This window comes from Amblyraja radiata, chromosome 2 (assembly GCF_010909765.2).
Source record: "Amblyraja radiata isolate CabotCenter1 chromosome 2, sAmbRad1.1.pri, whole genome shotgun sequence".
NCBI classification, from domain to species: Eukaryota; Metazoa; Chordata; class Chondrichthyes; order Rajiformes; family Rajidae; genus Amblyraja; species Amblyraja radiata.
Window position 1 is genome coordinate 130,686,810 of NC_045957.1, and position 12,159 is coordinate 130,698,968.

General features: G+C 41.5%; 1 protein-coding gene across 6 annotated transcripts in view; it reads right to left on the bottom strand.

The window, feature by feature from the left end:
- The window catches only part of arhgap21 (Rho GTPase activating protein 21), a 182,279-nt gene that overhangs the window by 20,388 nt on the left and 149,732 nt on the right, over positions 1 to 12,159 (bottom strand). For all 6 annotated transcript variants that reach the window (XM_033015808.1, XM_033015799.1, XM_033015814.1 and 3 more), the window contains 6 exons: positions 9,850 to 10,005; positions 9,667 to 9,745; positions 1,746 to 1,819; positions 1,561 to 1,650; positions 533 to 658; positions 392 to 433 (listed from right to left, as the gene is read on the bottom strand). In XM_033015808.1, the coding sequence (XP_032871699.1) occupies positions 392 to 433; positions 533 to 658; positions 1,561 to 1,650; positions 1,746 to 1,819; positions 9,667 to 9,745; positions 9,850 to 10,005 (567 nt within the window). The remainder of the gene's footprint in view (positions 1 to 391; positions 434 to 532; positions 659 to 1,560; positions 1,651 to 1,745; positions 1,820 to 9,666; positions 9,746 to 9,849; positions 10,006 to 12,159) is intronic.

Here is a 12,159-nt window from a genome sequence, read left to right on the forward strand (position 1 = left end):
ATTTTAAAATACTGCAGTACTGCATGAATGTACTTCCTTCAAATCTTATATTTTTAGATTTAAACTAATTAGCAATAACAAATCTGAAAATTTCAACAGCAAAAAAAATAACCATGAAACTGAAGTCAATGAAGGTGCATGATTTTGATTACAATTCAGTTTTAATGGCCTTCTTTGGCATTTATACCAATAATTTAATGTGCTAATATTAAATAGCTATTAGAAAATAAATTTACATATAAATGTTGTTACCCCAAAAACAAACAACTTGCAGGAGATTTTAAAATCCATCGACATTACTGCAGGCAAGGATACTGAATGAGATTGACATCAACTCCACTTTGGTCTGTTGCACATCTCTAAGTATATATTTGAAATTATTATTACTTACGGTTGCACTTTCATCACCTTCTTCAGTGAAAAACCAGTCATACTGGAAAATGCAATCAGATCAATGGTTGTTACAATTTAGTTGCCAACTCAAATGATTATTGATATATTATTCTAGTAATCATCGATAAAACAAACTTACATGTTGTATGAGTGTTTCTACTATTTTGTATTGATCTGGCATGTGAGTAACCATGTGCATCATGTTGTCTTCTGATGTTCTGACAAGGGTTGGACCAAATACAATTGCCAAATTTCTAGGTTCCATCTATGGGCACAACAGTTTCATATTTATAAAAAACAAACCAGTTGAAAGCACTGTATTACAAGACCATATCACTCTCACTTCTTATTTGTTATTATTGATAGATAACATTGTTAACGATCACCGAACATTTAGTTTGGTTTATTGTCATGCTTCTCTAATTAGACACAGGAATTATAACGACAGATCTGGAAACTACATCCACTGACATTAGAAAACCCGAGTACAAGAAAATGAATATTTTGGACATCTTTCTAAATTTTAAACATCCGGCTGGTGTTCATATTAGTTTTAATTTATAACTAATGTCGGAAGTTATAATCTCAATATACAAAGGCAAATCTAATTCAGACCCTTGCCAGGTTACAAATTCCTAATTTAGATGAACAAGGTCCCTTAGATACTATCAAATTCAAACGAGAATTATTCATGAAGCAAAAACCTGTTTACATGTAACTTCCCTGCAGTGGTTCGACTCCCCCCATTCCCTTCTAAAGAATATAGGCTACCAATTTCATGGCACATTTGGTTTGGCAACTGACAAGCAATCAATTGTATTGATACTTGTACAACGATACTCTATTAAACAATATGATACTTCAAGCTCATCAAAACCAGCCAATCGGCTTGGTACATTCTGATCCAGTACCATTGTGACTGGGCAGGGAAACACAATAAATAAATGTGCATGTTAATTGGCCCTAACCATTACCATTTGTCACAACACTGAGGAGGTATGTATTGAGTGACCGTATTTTCCAACTCATGGACAAAGTTGACTGATGGACATCTACAAAAGTGAAACTTGTCCTCAACCTGGAAATGACCTGTATTCCTAATTTTAATATTTCAAAAATATGTACACACATAGATTCAAAATACTGAAGGAGCATGAAAGTGGATACCTTATTCTTTTCAGAGTTTTCCGCTACTGTCTTCAGATGTGCGGAGAGGAATTTTAATGTTTCGTAATGATGATCTGGCAAATCTCGGATCTGAAATGGTTTTAGCAAAAAACAATTTGAATTTATAGAAACAAGGTTTAATGTTAACCACGTGTAAAGTTGAACCAGTCACGGATAAGGATTACCAATTTTTTTAAGGTTCTGAGTCTATCCACTGAATCCTCTTTTCTGTTGGCGTCTATGAAATTAGCATATTTATCTGTAACATACAAATAAATAATGTTAATAAATAGAGTGATCAGTATTATAATGTTAGCTATAGAGGGAATTACTCTACAAGACTTCTACAACATTGAAATCAGGAGACCATATCATACTTAAATATGCCCGCTGTCGTGCTTCAAATTAGCTCTATCCTAATCTGTTCATAAAAGCTCGATTAATGGCATCTCCAGAAAACTCAGTCATTTTATCTGCCACAAAGAGGAGGATAACTCCAATCTTTCCAATTCTCCTGAAGTCTAAACTCAATTAACCAACATAACACACTGTGCTTGTGCCACCCTTACTCTGTACCCTGATACTTAATCTGGATTCAGCCTGGTCCACTGACCTCATTCTAGTGTTGGTCAAAACATGGACAAAAATGCTGCATCAGTGCAGGTCCAGTAAACAGAAATCTGCAGAAAACTCTCCACGGGCTGAAGACATCCTGAGCACAAGGATGATTATAGTTGTTGCAATCAATCATCTCAGCTCAATTTGTGCAAGTTCCTCAGAGCAGTGTAAGCACAGAACATAGGAACTTTGCAGATGAAATCTTAATAGGAGGACAAGATGAAATCTCATTCCCTTGCTGTTAAGACACTCACTGCATGAATATTGAATATTGCATCAGATCACTGTCAAATACTTCATGAAGTGATAGGCTATTGATAACCTTTCCACTAAAGTGGGTGGTATTGTAGACAGTGAAGATGATTGTCAAAATTGCAGCAGGATCTTGATTGGTTGAGCAGGTGGGATGAGGAATGGTTAATTGAATTTAATGGAGAGAAATGTGAGGAGTTGCATTTTGGGAAGTCTAACATTGGCAGGACCCACACAGTGCATGGGAAGGCTCTGGGAGGTGTTGTACAGCAGAGGGTTCTAGGAGTGCAAGTATATAGTTCCTTGAAAGTGGCGTCACATGTAGTTAGGGCAGTCAAAAAGGCATTTGGCACGTTGGCCTTCATTAGGGCATTAAGTATAGAAGTTGGGAGGTCATGTCACATTTATATACAGTAAGACATTAGTGAGGCCCTATTTAAAGTATGTTCAATTTGGGGCACCATATTTTCGGATAGAGTTGTCAAGTTGGGAGGGTACGAGCTGAGATTTACGAGAATGTTGCCAGGACTCGAGGGCCTGAGCTATAGGGAGAGGTTGAGCAGGCTAGGACCATATACCTTGGAGTGCAGGAGGATGAGGGGTGATATTATAGAGGTGCACAAAATCATGAGAAGAATAGATAGGGTAAATGCCTATCTATCCAATCCATGTACCTGTCCATAAACACAAAAAGCTGGAGTAACTCAGCAGGTCAGACAACATCTCTGGAGAAAAGGAATAGTTGACGTTTTAGGTTGAGACCCTTCAGAAGAAGTGTCTCAACCTGAAACGTCACCTATTCCTTTTCTCCATAGATGCTGTCTGACCCGCTAAGTTACTGCAGCTTTTTGTGTCTATCTTCGGTTTAAACCAGCATCTGCAGTTCCTTCCTACACATGCACCTGTCCAAATGTATTTTAAACATTGGGATAGAACCTACCTCAACTACCACATCTGGCAACTCGTTTCATACACCCACCACCCTTTATGTAAAAACGTTACCCCTTAGGGTTCCTGTTAAATCTTTCCCCCCCCCCTCACCTTAAACCTATATCCTCTAGTTGATTCCCTTCCTCTGAGTAAAAAAACATGCATTCACTCTTATCTATTCCCCACATGATTTTGTACACCTTTATAAGATCACCCCTCATCCTTCTGCACTCCAAGGAATAAAGTCTTAGCCTGATCAACCTCTCACTATAGTTCAGGCCCTCGAGTCCTGGCAACATCCCCGTAAATCTTCACTGCAGAGTGGTTGAAACATAGAAACATAGAAAATAGGTGCAGGAGTAGGCCATTCGGCCCTTCGAGCCTGCACCGCCATTCAATATGATCATAGCTGATCATGGTTGATATCTGGAAGTAATTGAGTCAGATCCAATTACCATATTTAAGAGATATTTAAGAGCAAGGCGTGGAAGAATATAAAGCTAGTTTGATCAAAAGTTGATATAGACATGATGGACTGAAGGGGTTGTTTCTGTGCAATACAACTGTATGATTCAAAAATGCCAAAATGGAATTAGAAACAAAACTGTTTTGGCAAATAATTGCCTGTTATCGTGCAAGATAATGGAAACAGTGCTTGTACAAGCATGGGGTAGATGAGACAGCAAGCACAACCAGGAAGGAGGAGAACCTGCAGTCAACTGGGTACGAAAGGGGAAAATGAAATTGCACCCCTAACGTTCGGAAGCTAAGTCCCCAAGGGCATGGAGAACAGACTGATCATCATTGCAATGAATTATTGCTACTTGGTATTAGATACAATTTACTTAATAAATCTGTTGTGCTTATAACCAATAGATCTGCACCCTCAGTCATTTGTTGCATTCACAAAAATGTCACTTAAGTTTACATTAATTCTTGATGGCTAAAACAAAATAGTCATGTCATACACTAAGGAGGACACAAACAATCTCCCTGATGTACTGGCGGCCAGAGGATCTAGGGTGACGGTGGAACTGAAGGAGATTCACATTAGACAGGAAATGGTGTTGGGTAGACTGATGGGACTGAAGGCAGATAAATCCCCAGGGCCTGATGGTCTGCATTCCAGGGTACTTAAGGAAGTGACTCGAGAAATTGTAGATGCATTGGTGATCATTTTCCAATGTTTTATAGATTCAGGATCAGTTCCTGTGGATTGCTGGGTAGCTAATGTTATCCCACTTTTTAAGGAAGGCGGGAGAGAAAAAACAGAGAATTATAGACCAGTTTGCCTGACATCGGTGGTGGTGAAGATGCTGGAGTTAATTATAAAAGATGAAATAGCGGCACATTTGGATAGCAGTAACAGGATCGGTCCGAGTCAGCATGGATTTATGAAGGAGAAATCATGCTTGACTAATCTTCTGGAATTTTTTGAGGATGTAACTAGGAAAATGGACAAGGGAGAGCCAGTAGATGTAGTGTACCTGGACTTTCGGAAAGGATTTGATAAGGTCTCACATAGGAGATTAGTGGGCAAAATTAGAGCACATGGTATTTAGGGTAGGGTGCTGACATGGATAGAAAATTGGTTGGCAGACAGGAAACAAAGAGCATGGATTAATGGGTCCCTTTCAGAATGGCAGGCAGTGAAGACTGGGGTACCGCAAGGCTCGGTGCTAGGACTGCAGCTATTTACAATATACATCAATGATTTAGATGAAGGGATTAAAAGTAGCATTAGCAAATTTGCAGTTTATACAAAGCTGGGTGGCAGTGTGAACTCTGAAGAGGATGCTATGAGGATGCAGGGTGACTTGGGACAGGTTGGGTGAGTAGGCAGATGCATGGCAGATGCAGTTTAATGTGGATAAGTGTGAGGTTATCCACTTTGGTGGCAAAAACAGGAAGGCAGATTATTATCTAAATGGAGTCAAATTGGGAAAAGGGAAAGTACAACGGGATCTGGGGGTCCTTGTTCATCAATCAATGAAAGTAAGCATGCAGGTACAGCAGGCAGTGAAGAAAGCAAATGGCATGTTGGCCTTCATAATAAGAAGAGTTTAGTATAGGAGCAAAGAGGTATTTCTGCAGTTGCACAGGGCCCTAGTTAGACCACACCTGGAATATTGTGTGCAGTTTTGGTCTCCCAATTTGAGGAAGGACAGGGGGGATGTCGTACAGTTGAAGGGCAGGGGGGATGTCGTACAGTTGGAGGGCAGGGGGGATGTCGTACAGTTGGAGGGGCTGTGAAGACTGGGGTACCGCAGGAAGCAAGCATGAGGAAGGACATGCTTGCTATTGAGGGAGTGCAGCGTAGGTTCACCAGGTTAATTCCCGGGATGGCTGGGCTTGTATACTCTGGAATTTAGAAGGATGAGAGGATATCTTATTGAAACATATAAGATTATTAAGGGTTTGGACATGCTGGAGGCAGAAAACATGCTCCCGATGTTGGGGGAGTACAGTGCCAGGGGCCACAGTTTAAGAATAAAGGGCAAGCCATTTAGAACGGAGATGAGGAAAAACGTTTTCACACAGAGAGTTGTGGATCTGTGGAATTCTCTGCCTCAGAGGGCGGTCTGGGACTGGGACGACCAAGGGACTGCGCAGAGCAACTAAAAGATGTCTGTGAGGAGGATGCTAGGAGGCTGCAAGGTGACTTGGATAGGCTGGGTGAGTGGGCAAATGCATGGCAGATGCAGTATAATGCAGATAAATGTGAAGTTATCCACTTTGGTGGCAAAAACAGGAAAGTAGACTATTATCTGAATGGTGGCCGATTAGGAAAAGGGGAGATGCAACGAGACCTGGGTGTCATGGTACACCAGTCATTGAAAGTAGGCATGCAGGTGCAGCAGGCAGTGAAGAAAGTGAATGGTATGTTAGCATTCATAGCAAAAGGATTTGAGTATAGGAGCAGGGAGGTTTTACTGCAGTTGTACAGGGTCATGGTAAGACCACACCTGGGGTATTGTGTACAGTTTTGGTCTCCTAATCTGAGAAAAGACATTCTTGCCATAGAGGGAGTACAGAGAAGGTTCACCAGACTGATTCCTGGGATGTCAGAACTTTCATATGAAGAAAGACTGGAAAGACTTGGCTTGTACTCGCTAGAATTTAGAAGACTGAGGGGGGTTCTTATAGAAACTTACAAAATTTTTAAGGGGTTGGACAGGCTAGATGCAGGAAGATTGTTCTCGATGCTGGGGAAGTCCAGAACAAGGGGTCACAGTTTAAGGATAAGGGGGAAATCTTTTAGGACCGAGATGAGAAAAACATTTTTCACACAGAGAGTGGTGAATCTCTGGAATTCTCTGCCACAGAAGGTAGTTGAGGGTAGTTCATTGGCTATATTTAAGAGGGAGTTAGATATGGCCCTTGTGGCTAAAGGGATCAGGGGGTATGGAGAGAAGGCAGGTACAGGATACTGAGTTGGATGATCAGCCATGATCATATTGAATGGCGGTGCAGGCTCGAAGGGCCGAATGGCCTACTCCTAATTTCTATATTTCTATGTTTCTTTGTAGACATTTTTAACTTCTCACTCAGCCAGGCAGTAGTGCCCAACTGTCTCAAAAGTGCCACCATCATTCCCGTCCCGAAGAAACCCAACCCAACCTGTCTCAATGACTTTCGTCCAGTGGCTCTCACACCCATATTAATGAAGTGTTTTGAGCGGCTGGTCATACAGCACATCAAACAGTCTCCATGCCAATCTGGACCCACTGCAGTTCGCTTACAGAGCCAACAGAGGACGCAGTCTCTACAACACTCAACCTTGCACTATCACATCTCGACCGGAAGAATACCTATGCCAGGATCCTCTTCATAGACTTCAGCTCAGCTTTTAATACAATCATCCCACAGCAGCTGGTGGAGAAGCTGAAGCTGTTGAAGGTGGACACTGGCACTTGCAACTGGGTCCTTAATTTTCTGACGCAGCGGCAGCAGGCAGTCAGGGTGGGCAGTCGGACATCAAGAACCATCGCAGTGAGCACTGGCTCACCCCAAGGCTGTGTCCTAAGCCCCCTGCTGTTCATTCTGCTTACTCATGACTGTGACTCATGACTGTACTGCCAGACTCAGCAATAATTATATCGACAAGTTCGCTGATGACACAACAGTGGTGGGTCTCATCAGTGACAACAATGAGTCGGCGTACAGGATGGAGGTGGAGCTGCTTACGGAGTGGTGCAGATCTCACAATCTCACCCTCAGCGTGGAAAAGACAAAGGAGATGGTGATCGATTTCAGGAGGGCTGGTAAACACCATCACACGTCGCTGCATATTGATGGTGCTGCTGTGGAGAGGGTCAGCAGTGTGAAGTTCTTGGGACTTCACCTGGCGGACGACCTGACCTCTACGACCAACACCACAGCAGTCATCAAAAGAGCTCAGCAGCGGCTCCACCCGCTCCGGAGACTAAGAAAAGCAGGTCTCCCTACTCTTCATCTAAGAACCTTCTACAGGGGCACCATCGAGAGTATACTGACCTACGGCATCACTTCCTGGTTTGGGAGCTGCAAGGCTTATGAACAAAAACAACTTAACAGGATAGTGAAGACAGCCAGTAGGATCATTGGTGCTCCACTCCCTTTCCTGTTGGAGATCTATCAGAAGCGTAGCATCTGCAGAGCCATCTCCATTATTAAGGACCCCTATCATCCATCACACCACATCTTCTCCATTCTGCCATCTGGGAAGAGGTATAGGAGCATCAGCTGCAAAACCAGCAGGATGCTACACAGCTTCTTTCCACAGGCAATAAGACTGGTTAACGGACTGTGTCCTCTCCCCATACATCATACACCAACACATCGAACCTCGCCCATACTTTGACAGCTAGTTTTTATTAACCGCACTGATGGGAACTGATTGAGAAACAATTTTTTGTTTCTTCTGTGTATGTAAGTACTCAGTTAAAATGACATTAAAGTAAATACTGAATACTGAAGGCTGGCTCTCTGGATGTTTTCAAGAGAGAGCTAGACAGAGCTCTTAAAGATAGCGGAGTCAAGGGATATGGGGAGAAGGCAGGAATGGGGTACTGATTGTGGATGATCAGCTATGATCACATTGAATGGCGGTGCTGGCTCGAAGGGCTGAATGGCCTACTCCTGCACCTATTGTCTATTGCCCACACTGGCCAACATGTCCTAGCTACACTAGTCCCACTTGCTTGGTCCATTTCCTTCCAAACATACAATGTCGATATAATTATTGCTGAGTCTGGCAGTACAGTCATGGCCTACTCCTGCACCTATTGTCTATTGAACAACAGAGCCTTAATGGGCTTTGAGTAAAGCAGGGTTCCGTGGTTAAACAGCTGTTCTTTTTAGGCTCCATTTCCTAAAGGATTAGGTCATAGAAACATAGAAAATAGGTGCAGGAATAGGCCATTCGGCCCTTCGAGCCTGCACCGCCATTCAATATGATCATGGCTGATCATCCAACTCAGTATCCCGTACCTGCCTTCTCTCCATACCCCCTGATCCCTTTAGCCACAAGGGCCACATCTAACTCCCTCTTAAATATAGCCAATGAACTGGCCTCAACTACCTTCTGTGGCAGAGAGTTCCAGAGATTCACCACTCTCTGTGTGGTCATTTTGATATGGCACACCAACTGAACTCTGTCCATGATGCCCAGGGATTTTCCAAGGGAAGGCAACCTCGACTTCAGTATTCAGTATTTACTTTAATGTCATTTTAACTGAGTACTTACATACACAGATGAAACGAAAAAATTGTTTCTCAATCAGTTCCCATCAGTGCGGTTAATAAAAACAGAATAAATACATATAGCTTTTAAAATTAAAATTACCATATCTAAAATAGGCCTAAAAATTGAAATAAAAACATTCAGACAGAACAGTGGCTTTGCTTTGACAGGTGCCTAGTTGTCAAAGTATGGGCGAGGTTAGATGTGTTGGTGTATGATATATGGGGAGGGGACACAGTCCGTTAACCAGTCTTATTGCCTGTGGAAATAAGCTGTGTAGCATCCTGCTGGTTTTGCAGCGGATGCTCCTGTACCTCTTCCCAGATGGCAGAATAGAGAAGATGTGGTGTGATGGATGATAGGGGTCCTTAATAATGGAGATGGCTTGAATAATTCTTGAATAATTCTGAACAAGTTAGCTGTAAGTAAACTATCAACCTCAAACAGGATACAAAAAAACATTGCAGACTTTAATAACGGGTCTATCCAAAAACAATGATTACACCTCAGAAGTCACATCCCTTCTTGTTGTTGACTAATTAGAACAAGGGATGGACTAAAATAATCAGAGATATAATTACCATTTGTGAAGAGAGGCTCTGGAAGTTTTCGGAAGAAGGATTTCAGTAAACTACTGATGACATTCAGATCACGCCATTTCTGTATTTTGAAACATTGCAGGAGAATAAATGTTACTACCATCATTTTTTAAAAACGCAGAATGGTAAAAACATTATCAAAAGGAAACAAAATAGAAAACTTACATCATCCAAAAGGTCAAAATCAGCCATTCCTTTGTTGAGCTCTTCTTGCAAGCTTGATATAGCAGCATTATTTCCAGGCACTCTGTAGATTCCAGTGTACTCAAGTCCTTTCTCTTCAACCAAATTGCAGCAGACCTCAACTATAAATGGTACATACTACAAAACACAATATGGGAAGTTTTAAAATATAAAATATCAATTTTTGTTAAATCTACATTTGAGTTGCAATTTGCATTTTAAATGAGAAACTTAAACTTTGACAATTTACCATTTTGGGGAAATAAATTCACAACTACGAAATAATAGCTTTTATTTTGCTTGCAGGGTACGGTGTCATTGACAGGGGCACATCTATTGTCCATTCCCAGCTGTTCACAAATATAGGAGATCGTTTTATGAAATAATTACAGTGGTGGTAGGAATTCCCATCATGTCAGGATCTAAGTTATATTTTTAGGTCTAATCACTGAAACTGATATACTCAGTTGTGGGAACATTATCACATTGATAGCACTGTTTAATAACTCAACAGATCACCAAGCATTCAAAAGGGTAAGTGTTCAACATGAATTATCTATGCCTTAAAACTACCTCCTACCATATTCCTTCCTATTATCTGCTCCCTGGATATCAAGACTGGATGCAGCACTATGCTTATTTGAGGTGATGTTTCTCAAGTTCATTTGTACCTCATTAGAATTATGTAAAAGACAGACAAGTCAGAGTGATGTGAAAGGGATGGGTGAGACGGTGGTAAGGTTGATGTTTGCTTTGCTTTTGTTCACGTGTGCCGATGTAAGAGGTTAAGAGAAGGCTCCGGCTCCCAGAGATGACAGAAAGATGTCAAAGCGAAGACTCAAACCATGACTCATATAGAAAAGGACTCACACTGTTGCAGGGAATGGAAATCTGAAAGCATGCTCCCTTGTGAGTGGCAATAGTATTTCAAAAGCAGAAAAACAAGATTTAATCAGCACATGTCCTGCATGCTAAATGTTTTAACTTATTTTGGACCACATTATGACTGTGACCATTAAGTAAATTTCGCAAATGCTGCAATTCATAAATAACAACTGAATTTTAATATTTGCATACATAACTATCATATTTCAAATGTATAGTGCTTAAAATCAAAGGGAAACATGATCTGATTTTTGGCCATGAATCTCTTCATTGTTTACATACAAGTAATTGTAGAGTTATAATCAGAATGCGGTTTCGGAAATTACAAATGGTTGAATGATTGGAGTAGTTGGAATTTTATTATGAAGTACAGAGTGGGGAATTTTAATTAATTGAAAAGCATGGAGTATTAACAGCAGGTTACTTGATGACATTATGTATGAAATCTCAAGACTTTGGAGATGGTTAAGCAAGTGAAGTGCTGAGCACAAAAGGCTTCTGAAATCATAATATAGATAACATTATCCTCAACTAAATAAAAGCACTTTCAACTCAATAACATTCTTGTATTAGAGCAGAACATCCTGAGGTAATGTAATCATTTGTAAGTCCGACAAATGTATATGTGGGAAAAGTGTCCAAAATAGAAAAAAGCAAATAAAATGCATGATAAATGCCATGGAAAATGCCTATTATTAGAAGAGTTTAAAATATCCTTTAAATAAGGGTACAAATCCAATGATTAAATCTCAATAATTATAATTGTTGGGTTTACTGTGAGAATCGGCCCCCACCTCTCCTCCACTCGCAGGTCGAGTACCGGCTCCCCACAGGGCTGTGTGCTAAGCCCCCTCCTATACTGTCTCTACACCTACGACTGTAGTCCGGCCCACAACAACAACCGCATCGTCAAATTTGCTGACGACACTACTGTAGTCGGACTTATTTCAAAGGGAGACGAGGCAGCCTACAGAGAGGAAGTCCTGAAGTTGACAACCTGGTGCTCAGAAAACAATCTGGCTCTGAACACCAGGAAAATAAAAGAGCTCATTGTCGACTTCAGGAGGCACAGCACCGACTTAGTCCCCCTACATATCAACGGCGAGTGTGTGGAGAGGGTCAACACCTTCCGGTTTCTCGGCGTCCTCATCTCTGCTGACATCTCCTGGACAGACAACACGACAGCGGTCATCAAGAAGGCTCAGCAGCGGCTGCACTTCCTGAGGGTTCTCAGGAAGCACAACCTGGACTCTAACCTGCTGCTGACCTTCTACCGCTCGTCCATCGAGAGCCTGCTGACATACTGCATTACAGCATGGTATGGCAGCTGCACCATGGCAGACAGGGAGAGGCTTCAGAGGGTAACTAGGACAGCACAGAAGATCATTGGTTGCCCTCTCCCCTCCC